The sequence below is a fragment of the Chanodichthys erythropterus genome, chromosome 2, assembly GCF_024489055.1.
Source record: "Chanodichthys erythropterus isolate Z2021 chromosome 2, ASM2448905v1, whole genome shotgun sequence".
Classification (NCBI taxonomy): domain Eukaryota; kingdom Metazoa; phylum Chordata; class Actinopteri; order Cypriniformes; family Xenocyprididae; genus Chanodichthys; species Chanodichthys erythropterus.
In genome coordinates this window covers 20,465,001-20,486,432 of record NC_090222.1, presented here as the reverse complement: position 1 = coordinate 20,486,432, position 21,432 = coordinate 20,465,001, and the positions used below count along the sequence as shown (strand labels likewise).

Genomic DNA, 21,432 nt, shown 5'->3' with positions numbered 1-21,432 from the left:
TTGTTTGCGCTTATGGAACAGAAATGATTGACAGATAAGATCAGTTGACTTGATCATGTGATTCGCATCATATGACCAACACATATGAAAGTCATTTTATCGAAGCAAGCGGATAGAAACGGGACAGTAACTTATTTTATTTTTTATGTTATACAGAGGTCTTATGGCAAAATCGTCTGTGAATTTGGATCAGATTGCTTTGTTTCTAATATGTCTAGGAGCATGTTTGTGCCAGTGCAAAGACATCCGGTAAGGACGTGTATCATGTTAAAGCACATGAAGGTGTGTAATGTTTTCAAGCGCCTGGTTGGGATTGAGATTTAGAAAACAGTTTTGTTGGATGTTCTTCTTGGGTTAATGTATTTTGCAGTTTTGAACTATTATGTAAATCTCTTGCAATTAGCTTTTTTGATTATAAAAGACTTAACCCTCTTTGGGACATGTTATTTATAAAATATTTAATTGCATTTAAAAATACACTAATAATGTTCAACCATTATAAAAATAATAATAATAATTGTAGTAACGTCATATGATAATCCACTTTTCCAATAAAATTCAAATCTATTTGCTATGTGCTTGACATTTTTGGCAACAAGGAAGTGAAAGAGACATTAGCACATGTTAGGTCACATGCTGTTAAGGCTCCATAGTGAGTTCATTTTAGACTAGTAAATATATATAAATTCCAATTTTAAAAAATATCATTGTACATTCAAATGTTTTTTCTAAAGGTTTTGGAAATTTTTAACACACATTTTGTAAAAACAACATGATTAATTATCTTTAGGGGATACATATTTTCTATGCAGCTGGCACTATTTTTCAGTACTGGCAGGCAGTATGTCTTTTTGCCTGTGTTTTAGGTTGATGTTAGTAAGTTTTATAGAAGACAGAGAGGAAAAGCTGTACCTTTTCCAGAAAGTATTAATGATAGTGATGGCAGTGCAACTAAAAATAAGGTCATAGTAAGAAAGGAAGAAGTCGAGGATCAAAGAGGATAGAAGCAGTGAAGGTGATGGCAGAGATGAAGAAAATAAGTCATAGATTGTTGTGGAAGTCAGGCATTTGAGTACATTATCCTAAGCCAGTTTGGAATATGTGATCCATACTACAAACAGAGGTCAGGAAAGATGCCACTGCCTATTGACCTCACTACACTGACAAGCAGGGATGCTGCAAAAATTATGACTGACCAGGTCAAAATCAAGTTATAGTTATAGTCAGCTTCTTTAGCAAGGCAGTGGTCGTCTTGAAGGTGTGTTTGGGGTTGTTATCATGTTGGAATACTGCCCTGCGGCCCAGTCTCCGAAGGAAGGGGATCATGCGCTGTTCATTCATGGTTCCCTCAATGAACTGTAGCTCCCCACTGCCGGTAACACTCACGCAGCCCCAGACCATGACACTCCCACCACCATGCTTGACTGTAGGCAAGACACACTTATCTTTGTACTCCTCACCTGGTTGCAGCCACACACGCTTGACACCATTTGAACCAAATAAATTTATCTTGGTCTCATCAGTCCACAGGACATGGTTCCAGTAATCCATGTCCTTAGTCTGCTTGTCTTCAGCAAACTGTTTGCAGGCTTTCTTGTGCATCATCTTTAGAAGAGGCTTCCTTCTGGGACAACAGCAATGCAGACCAATTTGATGCAGTGTGCAAAATATGGTCTGAGCACTGACAGGCTGACCCCCCCCCACCCCTTCAACCTTTGCAGCAATGCTGGCAGCACTCATACGTCTATTTCCCAAACACAACCTCTGGATATGACGCTGAGCATGTGCACTCAACTTCTTTGGTTCGATCATGGCAAGGCCTGTTCTGAGTGGAACCTGTCCTGTTAAACCGCTGTATGGTCTTGGCCACCGTGCTGCAGCTCAGTTTCAGGGTCTTGGCAATCTTCTTATAGCCTACGCCATCTTTATGTAGAGCAGCAATTCTTTTTTTCAGATCCTCAGAGAGTTCTCAGAGAGAAATGACTAACTGGGCCCAATTTGGTCATTTTTACTTAGGGGTGTACTCACTTTTGTGGCCAGCAGTTTAGACATTAATGGAATGAAATGGAATGTTAATAAAGCTTTTTAATGTTTTTTGAAACACTAAGACCATTTTACCCATGTTAAGTGATTGAAAATGCATTTGAATGTGTGTGAAGTTTTAGACAATTTGCCAAAAATAATTTACCCCAATAGAACAAAGTCAGTTTTAATTGATAGCTTCCTAAAAAAAGGTCAAAGGTAGAAAACCAAGGCCATGTGTCCACTAAAGAGTTTTTAGGCAACGCCTGAAAATGCCAGTGCTCTTCTGGACGGTTGCATTTTTTCTTTCTTTAAGACTGTTCATAACTTTAAGTCAGTTCAATAAAAACGTAGATTGGCCTAATTTGATACCGAAAAGTAAGATTGACTGCCTCTTGACTAACTGCTAGTGGATCATACTAGATCTTAAGACACTGTCTTAACATAATGGCTATGTTTATGCAACTGGCTCATGAAAACGCCTTGCTGCGGTGCAGCATTTTTTTCCAGTTGAGACCAGTATTGGGGAAAGTTACTGTTAAAAGTAATTCATTACATTATTGTGCTGCTCCCCAAAAAAGTAACTAATTGTGTTACTTAGTTACTTTTTATGGAAAGTAATGTGTTACATTACTTTAATGTTTTGTACATCATCTGGGCTAGGCTGTTTGCTTGTTTGTTTTTATAACAACAAAAAAGTTATATTTTTGGCAAATGTAAAGGCCCTTTCACAACAAAAGTGAAAAGAATAAGCCTCAGGATGAAGGAAATGCAAATTCACACCTGTATAGTAGAGGATGCAGTTCAAACAAACAAGCCTTTCAGCTGTGCTGCAATTCTGGAATACAGAAGAATAGGACGCAGGAGAAGTAAATGAGCAAATCTATGCTCACATTTACTCTAGAACTAGTCTAGAATAAGTCTCATCATGCGCACACGACACCTCTGCACTCCCGATTCTCTCAACATTGGGACAGGATAGCTTTCAGTCAATACATGGGTAAACAAATTTCATCAAATCATGACATTGATATTCAAACCATGGGAATTTCAATCGCATCCACTTTTTCGGCTACAATGAGCGCAAAAATCATGTGGTCTGCCATGAATGACATTGGTTTAGCACACTACGGAAGGCACAAAGTGTCCGACCTGATGGCCATCACTGTACTCCTCCCCCACCTGCAACCGGCAGATCTCGCCAGCCAGTGACAGGCTAGTGTAGTTCGTGAACAAGCCTATTATTACAAGCAGAATGTGACTGTCGGTTGATGTGGTATTTGTCCCGCTCCCTCCTCCTCTGTGATTGGACGGCTGGGCAAAATGTGTCAGTGATGATTGCTGCATTTTAAGTTCAACATTCTTCAACTCTCTTCAACTGGTAAAAAACGCAGAGTGCCCAGAGCTCAGCATGAAATACTCAGCAACTTTGTCACACTGCTGCTGTTTTAAAAAACACATTGCTCCCATTGAAAATGATTAGAAAAATACGCTAGCCTCAGGAAAAAATGCTTTGGTGGACACACGGGGTAATTTTGGAAAATGATTTTAGTTTTAAATATGTGTAAAATATAAAATAATATATATTTTTTTCATATATATTTGTGCCATTGAGGGTTAAAATTATAAATAAGGTTTTAGTTTACCAATATCCCTCAGTTGCTGCCTCATAATTTAATTTGTTCTCATAATTTAATGACTTTATTCTCAACATTTTATCTCAAATTTTTTTCTCGAAATTTAACAACTTTTTTTCATAATTTAACAAATTTTTTCTTATTTAACAAGTTTTTTCTCGTAATTTAATGACTTTATTCTCAACATTTTATCTCGACTTTTTTCTCGAAATTTAACGAGTTTATTCTCAACATTTTATCTCAACTTTTTTCTCGTAATTTTATGAGTTTATTCTCAACATTTTATCTCAACTTTTTTCTCGTAATTTAACGACTTTTTTCTCACAATTTAACGAGTTTATTCTCAACATTTTATCTCAGCTTTTTTCTCGTAATTTAATGACTTTTTTCTCATAATTTAATGAGTTTATTCTCAACATTTTATTTCGACGTTTTTTTCTAAATTTAACACGTTTTTTTTTTCGAAATTTAACAACTTTAATCACAAGATGGTTTTATTTTTTTAATTATTGCTTGGCCCTAATCCTCTTCCGTAGATGTGCGTTTGCTCCGACACATTATTAAAGGACTTTTTCCTCTCTATAGAAACACTTACATAATTTTACAGATCAGTAGTTAGTTTTTTTTAAAGCATTATCGGCTTAACTGAAGTTAAGTTTCATTAAGCTTTGTGTACAAACACGTGCAGTACAGTACTTCACTCCAACTGAATTTACAGCTAATTTGCATCTTGCATTTGCATAATGTAGGAGGATCTCAGCAACCACATACTGAAACCAGGCTTGCACAACTAAACATCTGCTGCTCCTCAATTGATTTTTACTTACCTCAGATGATATTGTCTTATGTTTAGACTTGAGAAAAAAGCAAAACTTCAGGTTTCTTTTAGTTGTATGTATGAAAATGTGCTTACGCCGCAGAATAATGAACCACATCCACATACTACTTTGTACAACTTGGATGGGGATCCATTCTCTCTGAATCAGTTACACGCATATGCTCCAAGTTAACCTAACTAGCTTAACAAACACAATTTGCTCTTTGTTCCTCTGATTTAATCATGTTAATTTTCTGCATTTTCTTGACAGACATTCTTTGGATGATGACCTCTTGTTACCCTACACCAAATCCCACGGCCCATCTCATTCTCACCGCCATGTGAGAGACTGTCAGCCCATCGCCCATGGCAATGTAACCCATGAAACCTGGGCAGCAAGCAAACACTCTAACTCTTCAGTGTTCAAGTCAAATATATTCATCTCCCACATCACCGATGACTCTGACGTTAACAGATGGGCGATCGGCCACATCACGGAGGTGCATGACCCTCTGAGATCCGTGTCCATTCTGGAACCCGGAGGCCCTGGAGGGTGTGAGCGGAATCAAAGAGAGCTGGTGGAGCTCACTGCCAAAACTAGAAAGTGCCTAATCGCCCAGAACGGAGGCTATTTTAACACTCACACCGGGCAGTGTTTAGGGAATGTCATAAGTGATGGGAAACTGGTGATGAACAGTGAAGGAATTCAAAATGCTCAATTTGGCATCAGAAAGGATGGGACACTAGTGTTTGGGTAAGGACATACTCTGAGGTCTCACTCTTTGCAGCCTTTCTCCTGGCGCTCGTGATGTTTTGCATTACCGCAGGGTTTGTTTTTGTGTGGAGACACAAGAAACAATAGAAAATTGAGCTGGTTTTTCCTGGTTGGGTGCTGGTGTACTTTTGACCTGCCTATAATTAAAGGGATAGTTTAACCCAAAATGAAATTTTTGTCATCATTTACTCCCCCTCAAGTTGTTCCAAACCTGTATGAGTTTCTTTATTCTGTTGAACACAAAAAGATTTTTTGACGAATGTTGGTAACCAAATAGTTGATGGCACCCATTGACTTCCATAGAAGGAAAAAATACTATGGAAGTCAATGGGTGCCGTCATCTGTATAGTTACGACGTCCTATATCATCCAAAATATCTTATTTTGTGTTCAACAGAAGAAAGAAACTCATACAGATTTGGAACAACATGGGGGTGAGTAAATGATGACATTTTTAACTATCTCTTTAAGCTATGCTTTTATATTTGTATTGCACCCTTAAAGGGATAGGTCACTCAAAAATGAAAATCCCGTCATATCTTCTTACCCTCATGCTGTTTTCAAATATGATTTAGTTTTTTTATTTTGTGGAACACAAAAGAAGATATTTATTTAGTAGGGTGTACTTAAATGCATCTGTAAGCACAAAGTGGTTTCCTCCACTGCAGGATGCTGTAGCAGTCTTCAGAACTAACCACAACCTAAATATGGGTGCAGAATTTGGAGGAAGTTACTCATGGGAACGCAGGGCCCTTAGAACATCTGTTTTCTAAAATAGAAACCTTACAAAAACATGGCAATATTGCATAATGCACCAGTGCTCTTAATAATAGCCAGTACTTTGGAACTCCATGTACCCGGGGTGTCTCGGTCTATCATTCATTATGACGTTAAGAGCCTTTAACCAGAATGTTCTGGTGTTAGATAAGGTGTTGTTTACATAGCATATTTGGACATTCACCTGAATGAGCTTTAAGGAATTAAAACAGCATAACTGTTGTCAATAAAGTGTATGTGTGGCTTTGCTGGCACTGATAATCAAATGTTTTTCTTTGTTTTTTGCTAATTACTAATTTCTCATTTAGCTCATGCTTTTATCTAAAGTGAATTACAATAGAGTTATTATTGAGAAAGACCTTCTGGACCAGCCTTGTTGTGGCTTTTAGTCCATGTCTGTTAGCTTTGAGTGCTCAAAGTTAAGCATTAACAGGCAAACACATTTATAGTCTCATCTGGCAAAAAAGCAGACCAAAAAATATTTGTTTTTATGCACAGTTTTGTTTTATTTGTGAAGTAAAATGCTAGTTTTCTCCCACTAAAATAGTCTGGCTTGCAGTAGAAAGTAGCAAATCATTGTCTGTGTGCCTTGGGTTGTGCTAATATTTATACTTTATTGCCTCTCCAAACAAGCAAGTTTCTGGATTTATTAGTTTTTGAAAGTGCCTTCATTGCTTCCGTCCATAGTGCAATCTGTCAGGTGGGGTTTTGCTGGGCTGTGATGTACACTACTGTTATATTCATAATGTTACAGAAGATTTCCATCTTAAATAAATACTGTAATTTTCTACTTTCTGTTCATCAAAGAAACCTGGAAAAAAATGTATCAAGATTTTACACAAAAATATTAGGCAACCGTTTTAACACTAATAATAATAACAAATGTTTATTGAGCAATACATCAGCATATTACAATGATTTCTGAAGGATCATGTGACACTGAAGACTGGAGTAATGATGCTTTGCATCACAATAAACGAATTAATGCATTTTAAAAGAAAACAATTATTTTAAATTGTAGAAATCTTTCATGAAATAATATGAAAAAAATTGTAGTGACCCCACTTTTGTAATAGATTCCAGAAGCCGCAGGCCATTTATGGAAACAAATGTCGCATCCGAACTTCCTGTTAAAACAGGAGATGTATTAACACAGGGAAGAAAACTGTGCCTATAAACATATTCTCGGGAGTTTTAGTCTTTAACCAGTAGGCTGCACCACCTCATCTTGACCTGTCTTACTTGCTCATTCTTATTCACCCTCTTTCTTGTGTTTTCTTTCCTGTATAATTTTAGTTACCTGTCTGAGGAGGATGTACTGGATCAGGTAAATCCCTTCGTGCAGTTGATCAGTGGGGTGGTGTGGCTGCTGAGAAACGGTGAGATCTACATCAAAGAGAGCATTCAGGCAGAATGTGACAAAACACAGGAGACCGGTAAGATTTGACAAGATCCTGTTTGAAATGTGACCATATTGTAAGCTTTTTTTTATCTGGCTCCCTAAAATATTTTGACCTGAGAGTCTTATATCTACTGTGTACAGTAGAATTTCTTAGTCCTGTTCTTTTTGAACCCATTCATACTAAAAGATTATAATATTAGATATAATAGGTTGTTAATCTTTTATGTTGCAGGAAACTTTGAATACTTTGTGGACGTGATATCTGCCCGTACGGCCGTGGGTCACGATTCAGAGGGGAAACTCATCCTCTTCCATGTTGATGGTCAGACGGGTACAAGAGGGTGAGAATGGACTTTGAACCTGAGCTGATCTCAGCTGTTTATCTCTCTCTCTCTGTGTCTGTCTGTGCATGCTGCAACACAAACTAAACCAGAATGATTTATTGCTGAAGAAAAAGCAAAAGCAGCAGATAAGAATAATTTTTCCAGTGAAGCCATATTCAAGACTTTATTGGCTGCTTGAAGCAAAAACATGATAATATACCATTTATAGGTTGGGGGTCAGTAAGATTTCTTTTTCTTTTTTCTTTTTCTTCTTTTTTATTTAAAATTTAATACTTTTTTGAGATGCATTTAAGTAAACAGATTTATAATATTACAAAAGATTTCTATTTCAAATAAATGCTGTTATTTTTAATGTTCTGTTCATCAAAGAATCCTGAAAAATGTATCTTGGTTTCCACAAAAAATAGTAAGCCGCACAACTTTTTTTTTTTATCATTGATAATAATAAGAAATGTTTCTTGAGCAGTAAATCATCATATTAGAATGATTTCTGAAGGATCATGTGACACTGAAGACTGGAGTAATGATGCTGAAAATTCAGCTTTGACATCAAAGGAATAAATTAGTATTTCTTTTTAGTAAATTAATTTTAAATTGTAATAATATATTACAATATTACTGTTTTTACTGTATTTTTATCAATTAAATGAAGCCTTTGTAAGCAGAAGAGAATTGTTTCAGAAACTTAAAAACAATTTTTTTACTGATCCCAAACTTTTGAACGTTTCCATGTGTTTAATCAACTACTGTCTTTGCAGAATGAATCTCTGGCAAGTGGCAAAGTTTCTGAAAGCTCAGAATGTCGTTAACGCTATCAATCTGGATGGAGGCGGCTCGGCCACTTATGTCCTGAACGGATCCCTGGCCAACTACCCTTCAGACAAATGGTGTGTAAAAGCAACAGCAAAAATACACATTTAAAAAGAACGGTGTGGTGAGTTTGTCAATTTGATCACAATATGTTTGCCTTCAGTGACACCTCGGAGTGGCACTGCCCGCGGGCGGTATCCACTGTGTTGTGTGTTCATGAGAGGCTGTGCCAGCCGGAGGACTGCAGTGGACATGGGCACTGCGTGGAGGGCCAGTGCGTGTGCCAGCAGGGCTGGGGCGGGACAGGATGTGCCAATCTCACATGCCAGTCTGAATGCGGAGAGCACGGGATCTGCACTGAGAGTAAGTCGCTCTCTCTCTTACACTTCTTTAGATCACAAGACAACATTATGATAACACTTTACTTGAAGCTGTTATATGTACTGCCTGGCCGAAAAAAGTCGCTGTTTGTATTTAAAGGGTTAGTTCACCCAAAAATTTTATTTCTGTCATTAATTAACCTGTGAGACCTTCGTTGATCTTTGGAACACAAATTAAGATATTTTTGAAAAATTCCGAGAGCTTTCTGACCTCCGAAAGACCGCAACACAGTTACCACTTTCAAGGCCCAGATATCGTTAAAATAGTCCATGTGACTACTGTGGTTCAACCTTAATGTTATGAAGCGACGAGAATACTTTTTGTGTGCAAAATAACAATTATTTAACTAATTTTTTCTACCGTGTCAGTCTCTGTGTCAGTCTGTTGCCAGTTTGGACATTAAAGCGATTTTAGAGGATCGGATGCGTATTATTATATTGAGCTACCACGCTCGCACAGCTGCATTGTGACACAAGCACTCATACAGACAGCTCGCACATTACGTGAAGATCGCGTGCACATAGAGGAGCACAGAAACTCATTGTCAACGCTGTACTGTGATTTATCACTAACGTAGTTTAGAAACTCAAACGTTATAGCATATATTTTTCTACTTTTGATGTAACTACTTACAACCCACAGCTTTACAATTAATAGAGAGACGGTATGACTAATTCACACATGCAATCGCTCTCACATTAATGCTTCCAAATAAATCTGATTTACAACGAGCAGAAATCTGTAAGAAATATTATGAACCATAGATAAAATAACAGCTAAAACTGAAGTAGAGCACTATTTCATTAGGAAAAAATATCCCATCTTTAGTAGTCATGCATATTTACAGTACAAACCTTGTCAGTGAACTATAAGGGGGGAAAAAAAGAAAGAAGCAGAAACAAAATAATTGTTCATTAATCGTAATCGAAAAAAAATGTTCAATTAATCGAGATTTTGATTTTAGGTCATATTATCCATCCCTACTTCATAAGGTTGAACCACTGTAGTCTCATGGACTTTTTATACGATGTCTTTACTTTTTTGTCTTGCCTTTCTGGGCCTTGAAAGTGGTAATTACGTAGCTGTCTATGGAGGGGACAAAATGCTCTTGGATTTAATCAAAAATATCTCAATTTGTGTTCCAAAGATGAACAAAGGTCTTAGGGGTTTGGAACAACATGAGGGTGAGTAATTAATTGCAGGAATTTGATTTTTGTGTGAACCTACCCTTTAAATAGGCAAATACTTAAGAGTATATGACTGGATCATTATTGCTGTAATTATTATGTTCTATATGTTTGGGATAAGTTCTTTTAACCTGCAGCTTTTCATTTTTTAAACAACCATGTAGCAAGATGTATCATTCCCATTTTCCAGGATGACAAAGCCAAGATTCATCAGACTCAAATTGCGAAAGAATGGTTGGGAGGGAGCATGAAGATTCATTTTCACACATGAATTGGCACCTCTGAGTCCAGATCTTAAATTCTTTGCGCTGGAATAGACTTTACAGAGTGCTTGACTTTTGCATTGTCAATACTTTTTTTTTTGCATTGTCTTGACCAAAAAATGATGCACCTCTTGATGGAAATAACATCACAACATTTATTTCCATCAAGGGGTGCATCAATTTTTGTATAATCCATAATAAAAATATTTTTAATGCATTAATTATGCCTTGTAATGCACCTTATAATGCATTGTACAATCAAACAGTTTAAATATATTATAATACTGATCTGTTCATTGTTACACCTCAAGAAAATATAAAAACACATTAAAACACATGACAGCCGATTATGAAAATAAGGAATCTGCAAATAATATATTGCATTTTAACTATACTCACATTCACAGTGATTTATGAAAATGTATAATGCATTGCAGCGTACATCATGAATATCTTTTATAATGCGTTATTCAAAAAGGTTTCAAGCAAAGCGTTACCAGCATTTTAGTGTCATTTTCTGTTTGGAATACATGGTGACTTTTGTGGTTCTGTTACATTCGATGAATATTATTGTCCAAAAATAACAGATATTGACAGATTGTTCATAGTTACTGAATGTTTTGTAACAAAGAAAATGCTCTTGCATTAAAGTTTGTATTTTTGGATAACCCCATTCTTTCTCTATTCCTCTCCTCTTGTCCCTGTCTCTGAACAGATGGATGTGTGTGTGATGCCGGATGGATGGGTTTAAACTGTAGCCAAGGTAAAGGAAAAGTTAGCTGTCACACATGTTCAGACTTACAGACTTGTATCAAACTATCAAATAAAGATCTAATGATCATCATACTGGGAAATCATTACATAAGTGTTTTTTTGGTTGCAGCATATTTGTTATAGGCATCTATTTTAATTATTCTAAACCAGTATGTTCATCTGAACATCCCTCATACTAATAGAGTGAAAAACATCTGTATCCTTGCAGTATGTGCGGCAGGTTTCTATGGTGATGGCTGCAATCAAACATGCACATGCGCAAAGGGAGGCTCATGTGATCCTGTCCACGGACGGTGCACCTGTCCTGCTGGTTTCCATGGAGAGTTCTGCGAGAAAGGTATGCAGTCTTATCTCAAAAAACAGATGCACAATTTATAAACACATTTAACATGCAACTGAGTGTCCTGAGAGTTGGGTCAGTGTGGCAAGAAAGTAATGAAAAAATGTTGGAGATATATTTCCAGGTAAATGTTTAGGAGATGCCTAAACTTTTACATGTACTCTGAATGCAACAGAAGTTATTTTAGATAAAAGTGTCAACTGAATATAAATGTAATTACTTTTCCTACATTGATTTGACTCATTTGAAATGCTGTTCAGCCGGTTGCATGAAACAACTTAAGTAAGGGTATCACTGAGGGGGAAAATCCCTGAAGCAAGGGATTTGTTTCAGAGCACTGCAACAAACGTCTTAACCGTCACCCTTACTTACATGTTTATACTAAGCATTTCATGGTAGTTTCTGGCAAAGTACGACAAGGGAAGCTGCGGTTGCTATGGTTACTTTATATCCCATTTATTGTGTGATAAACGGAATATAACAGACCGCAAACCACAGCTATACTAAAATAATTGAGTTATGGACAATAATAACATTACTGAAACCAAAAAACATAAACCAAACTGGACTGAGATTGAAAAGACCATTCTTTCGGAAATTTTTGGAAGAAAAACACCCTCAAAAGTCGACATAATCCATCAGTTACTCATGTGCACAACACAAAAGCCTTGCAGGAGATAACGGAAAAAATTAAATTCAAGAAATCTTGATGTCAAGCGCACAGTAGAGGAAGTCATGAAAAAGTATGAAAATGTAGTTGTTAGCTCAAGAAAAGAAATAAGCAACTATAGAAAGGAATCTGAAAAAAATGGTGAGTTACATTCCAGCTAAAATGATTTACTTGACTTGGTTTAATGCAGTTTAACAAATATTTGATTGTGTAAAGGAGGAGGGCCACCACCACAAAACCTGTCGAGACATTGGAATTAGTACAAGACATACAGTGGGTACGGAAAGTATTCAGACCCCCTTAAATTTTTCACTCTTTGTTATATTGCAGCCATTTGCTAAAATCATTTAAGTTCATTTTTTTTCCTCATTAATGTACACACAGCACCCCATATTGACAGAAAAACACAAAATTGTTGACATTTTTGCAGATTTATTTAAAAAAGAAAAACTGAAATATCACATGGTCCTAAGTATTCAGACCCTTTGCTGTTACACTCATGTATTTAACTCAGGTGCTGTCCATTTCTTCTGATCATCCTTGAGATGGTTCTACACCTTCATTTGAGTCTAGCTGTGTTTGATTATACTGATTGGACTTGATTAGGAAAGTCACATACCTGTCTATATAAGACCTTACAGCCCACAGTGCATGTCAGAGCAAATGAGAATCATGAGGTCAAACTTAAGCTGCACTTAAGGTTCCTAAGAGCACAGTGGCCTCCATAATCCTTAAATGGAAGACGTTTGGGATGACCAGAACCCTTACTAGAGCTGGCCGTCCGGCCAAACTGAACTATCGGGGAGAAGAACCTTGGTGAGAGAGGTAAAGAAGAACCCAAAGATCACTGTGGCTGAGCTCCAGAGATGCAGTCGGGAGATGGGAGAAAGTTGTAGAAAGTCAACCATCACTGCAGCCCTCCACCAGTCGGGGCTTTATGGCAGAGTGGCCCGACGGAAGCCTCTCCTCAGTGCAAAACACATGAAAGCCTGCATGGAGTTTGCCAATATGGTGAGAAACTTTTTGGCTTTAATTCTAAGCAGTATGTGTGGAGAAAATCAGGCACTGCTCATCACCTGTCCAATACAGTCCCAACAGTGAAGCATGGTGGTGGCAGCATCATGCTGTGGGGGTGTTTTTCAGCTGCAGGGACAGGACGACTGGTTGCAATTGAGGGAAAGATGAATGCGGCCAAGTACAGGGATATCCTGGATGAAAACATTCTCCAGAGTGCTCAGGACCTCAGACTGGGCCGAAGGTTTACCTTCCAACAAGACAATGACCCTAAGCACACAGCTAAAATAATGAAGGATTGGCTTCACAACAACTCTGTGACTGTTCATGAATGGCCCAGCCAGAGCCCTGACTTAAACCCAATTAAGCATCTCTGGAGAGATTTAAAAATGGCTATCCACCAATGTTTAGCATCCAACCTGACAGAACTGGAGAGGATCTGCAAGGAGGAATGGCAGAGCATTCCCACATCTAGGTGTGAAAAACTTGTTGCATCTTTCCCAAAAAGACTCATGGCTGTATTAGATCAAAAGGGTGCTTCTACTAAATACTGAGCAAAGGGTCTGAATACTTAGGACCATGTAATATTTCAGTTTTTCTTTTTTAATAAACCTGAAAAAATGTCAACAATTTTGTGTTTTTCTGTCAATATGGGGTGCTGTGTGTACATTAATGAGGAAAAACAAATGAACTTAAATGATTTTAACAAATGGCTGCAATATAACAAAGAGTGAAAAATTTAAGGGGGTCTGAATGCTTTCCGTACCAACTGTATTAAGGAAGGATTCGCCTACTTTAGTCAGTATTGCTGGCGTTCCGCAAAGCAGCTCAGAAGGCAGGTAAAATAATACAGGTGAGCGCTAATGAATTTTGTAAAATGTCTTTTGCTTTCAAAGATTGTCATGATGTAAAGATTGTTTGGTTAAGGTGCTATAATAATAATAATAATAAATCTTATAATAAACCCCAAACTGGGAGAATGTTCCGGCAGTAACAAGCCCCACTCCCGGCCATCCAGCTGAGAGGTTAGTGACATCTAGGTTATTAGTGACAGCTGTGTCAGATTCAGTAAAGAGTAAAAACAAAAACGTTTCAAAATTCCATTGTTAATATTCAGTGAATCTGGAAAGTATTCACAGCGTTTCACTTTTTCCACATTGTTACAGCCTAATTCCAAAATGGATTAATTTCAATAATTTCCTCAAAATTCTACAAACAATACCATGACAAAGTGAAAGAAGTTTGTTTGAAATCTTTGCAAGTTTATAATAATAATAAAAAAAAAAAAATGAATGCAATGTACAGAGACATCTTTGAAAACCTGCTCCAGAGCGCTCTGGACCTCAGACTGGGATGAAGGTTCATCTTCCGATAGGACAACGACCCTAAGCACACAGCCAGGATAACAAAGGAGTGGCTACGGGACAACTCTGTGAATGTCCTTGAGTGGCCCAGCCAGAGCCAGACTTGAACCCGATTGAACATCTCTGGAGAGATCTGAAAATGGCTGTGCACTGATGCTCCCCATCCAACCTGATGGTGCTTGCGAGGTCCTGCAAAGAAGAATGGGAAAAACTGCCCAAAAATAGGTATGCCATCATACTCAAAAAGACTTGAGGCTGTGAATACTTATGTACATTGTCATTTTTTATTTTTAATAAATTTCCAAAGATTTCAAACAAACTTCTTTCGCATTGTCATTATGAGGAATTGGTCATAGAATTTTGAGGAAAATAATGAAGTTAATCAATTTTGAAATAAGGCTGTAACATAACAAAATGTGGGAAAAAATGAAGCGCTGTGTGTGAAAAGCGAAAGTGAATACTTTCCAGATGCACTGTAAATAAAAAGTTTAAGAGTAACTTCAGGCCTTGCTGAACTTCAACAAGAAATTATTTTGCTGCATAAGAGGAAAGCAGAGCTGGAGATTTCTAATTTAGAAATGGAAGAAGAAAACTTGAATATCCAGAACATAATACTACAATACAAATTTAACAAACTTGCTCAAAAGGGATTAATAATTTTACAGTCAATAAAAGAATAACACAAATAATCTGTTGGTATCCACCTTATTTTTCAACACGGAAGTAAGGTTTTTTTGCTAGACTTCAGATTTATTAGCCGCTATATGGAAAAAACGAGAATAATATCAAAGTGCACTAAACTGTAAAATTGTTTGCGCTACAAATCAGCGTGTTTGTAATTAAGACAATACATTAAAATAATATGGTAAGAAATACCATTTTGCAATATCAAGCAGCATATTGAACTGTTTTGTACAGCAAAAAATAACTGGAAGCGAATGACAATAAAAGCCAGACACATTAAATTTACAAATGGCTGCTCCACTTACCTGAAAAATGTATTATTCAAATATTTTTTCAATAGGCCTACATATATATTCATCCAGTGTCATTTTCTTATAGTAAATGTTTCAATGTAAGTTTTTTTTTTTTTTTTTTTTTTTTTTTTTTTCAATCTATAGCCTAAATAAAAATATGGTTTCATATATTGAAGTCTTTGTTCATTTTATTTATTTTTATTATTAACTTATTAACTTATAGTTACAGCATCTAATCTGGAAATTAATATACCGTTTATTGTAGAACATATTCTAGTCCACTTTAGGGAAAAAAAATGTTTGCACAAGCGTGTCTTGGATAGCGTGTCCCTCGATTGTTACAGCCTTCACGTCTTGATTTGGCTGCACTGCTTCATCAGGGTCAGCATGTTCATCCATGAGCACACCAAAGTCTTTTGATATGTTAAACAGGATGACACATGCGGTGATGACTCTCCCTGCTCTTGTTGGTTCCAGACATTTCTCTCCGTGAAGACAATGAAATCTCCTTTTAAGCTGGCCAGTCTTCCTTTCTAAAATTACTCTGGTTTTTGTTAGAACAGTGTTATATCATTCCTGCAATATGAAAAAATGGAAGATAGCTACCTCTATTTCCATACAATATTTAACTAATTTTATTGATGTATTCATCTAAATAGCTAAGCTTATGTTATTTAAATGAATTTTACCTGTGCAGCTCCTACTGGATTCGTTTGTTATTTTGCTGTCTGGAAATTTCACATGTGTGACAATTTGGCAACACAGGGCTAAGGCCACTCAATGGGACAGCTCTGCAAGCAAAAAAACTCAAAGCATTTAAAGCTTGAAGAAGTGCTGGGAGTGCATGACTCTGTTGGGTTTGGTGCTCAATGTCAGGCTCTAGTGTCTCGGTGAGACGAAGTATTGACTGACGGCCAAACCTATATTCCCTCAATAATTGGGAATTATTCATAGTCTCCAACGGATTATTTTGATCATTGAAAATGCGCCTAGTTACTCTCTCCTTTTCAATCTCCACGAAATCAGCCATCGTGCTTGAGTTTAGATGACTTAAGGGAGCTGTTTTGGTCCCTTATGGTGAAACGGTTACTAAGGTTAAGGTTCCTTAAGTGGACCCTTAGTGTTTTTTTTCGTACATATTACATATTTCACTAAGGCTGCTCTTAACCTTATAAGGGTTTTCTCTACTTAAGAGATTTCATGCAACCGGGCCCAGGAACTTAATGTTAGCACACAAATGAGGTCGCCGTGATTTTGACAAGTATCTTCCTGGATCGTGGAATAACATTCGGTCTGAAAATGTAGTCCTATCCCTACCTCTAAACCTAACCCTACCCATAACATATCCCTAAAATCAGAGGGAAATGAGCCTAACCCTGGTTGTAAGCCTAAACTTGACATAAAGTATAAACTTGTCCCTCAAATCTGATTGGTTGATTGGAATGTTGTTCCAGGTTCAACAAAGATGTTGATCCAGGAACATGTTGTACTTGGGAAATCACGTTCACACATAAAAGTGCTCATCATTGATTCCAATAGTTTAGCATGTTGCTAATCTAACAATGCAATACTCATATAAGCACTAACTGGAACTTATCCATGAGCGATGCATGCAATGCTGCAGATTTTGGTAAAAAATGTCATATAAAACAGCATAATATAACTGAGAACTGTAAGAAATGGCTTAAATGTTGAGCCTGTACCTATAATTCTCTAAAATCTTGCTTAAGCAGGCAACTCACTTTTGGTGAAAATCTATTCTATGAATAGTTTTTTTTTTTAACCGTGTCTCTATATGTCACCCTAGAGTGCCCTCTTGGATTTTACGGGCTGAACTGCAAGCAGCCGTGCCAATGCCAGGATATGTGCCCGTGTAACGCTGTCACTGGAAGCTGCAATACCACATACCAGGGAGAGAGAAACTTCAGTCTGCACATAGGTGTGGTACAGCCCCTATTAGCACTCACACGACATGTAAACAGCACATTCCACGTGCGACATCTCTATAGATCAGTTGAATGTTCACACTTCCTCAGCACATAACTCTCTCTACTTATAGCTTCGGCCATCAGCATTCCTCATTGTCCTTCTATATGTGTGCGAATGTTAGTGTTTGAGCACGCTTCTCTACTATAGATCACGGCACAGAACATGCCACGCCAGTTGACTGAAATATGAGCCTTCCATTTCTCACCAGCCTTTGATTCCCTGGAAGTGTTTTCACTTGGGCTATACCCATCCATTTAATTCAGTTAATTACAAAAAATAAGTTTAAAGGGGTAGTTCACCCAAAGATTCTGTCATCATTTAGTCACCCCAAACCTGTATGAATTTCTTTTTTCTGCTGAGTACAAAAGAAGATATTTTCAAGAATATGTGTGACCAAAGGAAAAGGAAAAAGGAAAGGAAAAGGAAAAAAAAAAAACTATGAAGGTCAATGGGGCCGATCAAATGTTTGGTTATTGACATTCTTCAAAATATCCCCCTTTCTCATTCTCTGTCTGCTCAATCACCATACATGATTGCGACCTCTCTACTCAAACTTGTGCACACACACATACTCAAACAATCTCTGATAAACAAAGCTGCTGGGTGTTTGTGGAGGGAGGTTGAGAAAAAGAGACCTTGGAGAATCACAGTCTACCCAACAGCCCCTTGTGTTACTGATGACCTCTGCGACAGAGAAGCTGTGTTTGTGTCAAGACCAGGAAAAAAACCCTGTCAGCCCGTTCTATCTTAACTCTGACCTCTGTCATTTAATGTGAGAAGAAGATGTATTCTCAAGCTTCCCTGCACAGAAATAAAAAGCCCCAAACCCCCTGTGCTCTGGAGTTCAGGAACAGCACTTCGCTTGACACCACGGGCTCATTACGTTTGGAATCTCCCATCTGCTGTGCACGTGAACGGCTTTCTGCTTATCTCTCTGTCTTCATGATGACCTCCTTCTCCATTTTATGCTCCACGTGAAGGATTTCATATCATGAGAAATCCAGATGGATCTTTCCTGGATGTTTTGAAATAATATGTGTTGCACTATGAAAACATACTGTATACTATATCAAATACTATAATTTTCCAAAATGGCAGTCCAAAAACACTATTTTTTTGGAACTTGGAACTGCAAAAAAACAACTCGTTATTTTTAACAAGGTTCCTGATCTTGCACAATCTAACGCAGGCTTTCCAAAGGCTGTTATTGAATAATGGGGCAACATACTCTGTATTAGACATGTAGACAGTGCGAATTTGCCGTAATTACGCTAATGTGACTGCACCTTTACTCTAGACTAGAGCCACATTTGGATGTTCATCAAAAACAGTAATTTCTCTGACAGTAATACACACAGCACTGATTTACCAACAAAAAACAATTGCCACTTTTGTTTCCCACAGTTACGTCTGAAGTTAGGAAAGGGGGGAAAGGAGAAATATGCCTGTAGAAGAGAGTTGTTGTCCCAACAAGGGATTTGATTCAAAAACATTGTTTTTTCCCCCACATTCTTTCAGCTGGTCACTGTCTGGCTACCCAGATGTGGAGGGAATGGAGACAAGAGGAGGAAGCTCATGCTCCCAGACCCTATTTATCTGAGTAAGTGCTCTAAAGCCCCAAACACACACACACACACACACACACACACACACACACACACACACACACACACACACACACACACACACACACACACACACACATATCATAACAGATGTGTCCTCTCACTGCTTCTTGAGACATAACATTTTGTCAGCTATTAATGACTTGTATGTTAATACTGTCAGATACAAATGATTATATATTTTAATGGAAACATTTCACAAGGTTTCATTAGTTAAAGTCCCCCTGTAGTCGATAATTTTATCCATTAAAACTCATATTTAAATGTTTTATGCCTATAAATTCATGCCTATAAATAGCTTGAATGTAACTCTACACCCTTGCCTCGTTTAGTATATGCGGATCAATGAATATGCAAATTAGTCCCGCCTCCACTCACTCACACAAGCTCAGAGATCCACTCGGTCAACTTACTGAGGTAAACGCTACACAGTGGTATCGCTCTTTACAACATCGGATACATAACAGTAATTAATATGATTAACCTTTTGCTTGAATATGTTATCAAACAGCTAATAATGTGTTGCTACACAACCCATGTTCCAGTTCGCCATGTCAGAGTCAGACAGCTGCCTTCTGAATCTCAGCATTCTTACAAACGCTTTGAACAACTCAGATCGTCAGTGGAGAAAGGCGTATAATTCATAACATCGTAATATACATCATACACCCGCCATATTGCTAAATCTAAAGGATTTTTGATAGTAACAGACAAATATACTGGGATAACCTGGCTTCTCTCAAGACTCCTCTCCTTGTTTATGATATGCGTATTGATGTGATCGGTTACAAGGTAGTTTGTGACTTCACAGACACCAGCGATTTCAAACCGCAGGTCTTTTTTTCACTGCAGTTTTAAGGTGAAAATACACAGCAATGGTGTTGACATACGAATTTGCACATGGTTTGTCTTTAAGCATATTAAAAACACCACATAGACATATAAACAACATTAAAAACTTGATTTTCACCACAGGGGGACTTTACCATTAGTTAACTACTTTAGTTAACATGAACTAATAATGAACTGCACTTCTACAGTATTAATTAATCTTAGTCAATGTTAATTTCAACACTTACTAATACATTATTAAAATCAGAAGTTGTTAATGCACTGTGAACTAATATGAACAATGAACAACAGTATTTTTAACTAACATGAACAAAGATGAACAAATACAGTAACAAATGTATTTCTCATTGTTAGTTCATGTTAGTTAATAATACATTAACTAATGTTAACAAATGAACCTTATTGTAAAGTGTTACCATATTGGTCCATGTGAAGAATTGAGATGTTATCTGAGAACAGGTGGTTTTGAAGAAATAAATCAATTGCATGGTGCGTTTGTTGAACATTCTAGTGATCATCTGATTCATTTTAGAGGGGAAATGTTTCTATTTTAAAAGCTAATGTTGGTTACAATTATATGACATGTTTTTCTCTATGCCATAAAGCCAGTTTCCACAACAGGGGAAAAAAATCTGTTATCTCAAACAACTCGTCATTATACCATTCCCTATCTGCGTGTTTGAGTAACTTGATTATTGCCAAGGAAATTCACTCTGACAAATTCCAGGTCCGTGTTTAGCAGAACGGGCTTTCGGACAAGTCTGAACCAAGTCCCCCGACTGTACTAGTAAACAACTCTGCGGCAGCGGAGTGGCACAGATGAATTTATTAGTCAGCTTGGCCTTTCACATGCAAGTAAGGGATTGTGCAGTGTTTCCATGGTTGCAGTCAAGTGCTTTGTGGAGGCTGTGGGCAGCAGCAGTGGAGTCAGAGGTCAAAGTGCAACTCCTCACCCTAAGAGTGTTTTGTTTATGTGTGTGCAGACAAAGCTGGCTGGTTGTCTGCTCTATCCTGGCAACGTCGCTGCTGGCCAGCCTCGCCGGTAACCTTATCCAGACGTGCAGAAAATCCAAAGCGCGCGGACAGAGGGCGGACTACTCCTACTTGCCGTTGGGAGAGATCAACGGGGCCGTGGAGCGAGGAAGAGTGCATGGGACAAAGTCTGGGAAAGTTCTCTTTCAGCAAGAAGACTATGACTCGCAAGACTCCTCTTAATGTTTCAGAATGCATGTGTGCGGGTTCACGCAAGTGTGCCGTCAGCCGAGGGCCGAGAGAAACTAGCTAGCTAGCTAGCCAGCACAAGCCCTCATTAGGAAAGGGTTTGTTTGTTCATGCTGTGAATCGATGATTTGGAAGGGCCTCTTCGTCCTCGGATTTGAGCTGTCCAAATTGGCAATGATGGAAAAGAGATGG

At 37.7% G+C, this 21,432-nt stretch overlaps 1 protein-coding gene across 2 annotated transcripts in view; it reads left to right on the top strand.

Moving 5' to 3' along the window:
• The first annotated feature begins 14 nt into the window (after nucleotides 1–14).
• nagpa (N-acetylglucosamine-1-phosphodiester alpha-N-acetylglucosaminidase) overlaps nucleotides 15–21,432 on the top strand; it is a 22,592-nt gene continuing 1,174 nt past the window's right edge. The window contains exons 1-11 of one of the 2 annotated variants that reach the window (XM_067404602.1): nucleotides 15–249; nucleotides 4,748–5,230; nucleotides 7,324–7,463; nucleotides 7,662–7,770; nucleotides 8,532–8,660; nucleotides 8,747–8,946; nucleotides 11,130–11,177; nucleotides 11,397–11,525; nucleotides 17,361–17,492; nucleotides 19,061–19,142; nucleotides 21,003–21,432. The exon at nucleotides 21,003–21,432 is cut by the window's right edge and continues 1,174 nt beyond it. In XM_067404602.1, coding sequence (XP_067260703.1) covers nucleotides 146–249; nucleotides 4,748–5,230; nucleotides 7,324–7,463; nucleotides 7,662–7,770; nucleotides 8,532–8,660; nucleotides 8,747–8,946; nucleotides 11,130–11,177; nucleotides 11,397–11,525; nucleotides 17,361–17,492; nucleotides 19,061–19,142; nucleotides 21,003–21,234 — 1,788 coding nt within the window. In that variant the 5' untranslated portion in view covers nucleotides 15–145 and the 3' untranslated portion in view covers nucleotides 21,235–21,432. Of the gene's footprint in view, nucleotides 250–4,747; nucleotides 5,231–7,323; nucleotides 7,464–7,661; nucleotides 7,771–8,531; nucleotides 8,661–8,746; nucleotides 8,947–11,129; nucleotides 11,178–11,396; nucleotides 11,526–14,517; nucleotides 14,802–17,360; nucleotides 17,493–19,060; nucleotides 19,143–21,002 lie in introns of those variants that run through there. The other variant, XR_010896738.1, reaches the window with a different exon arrangement.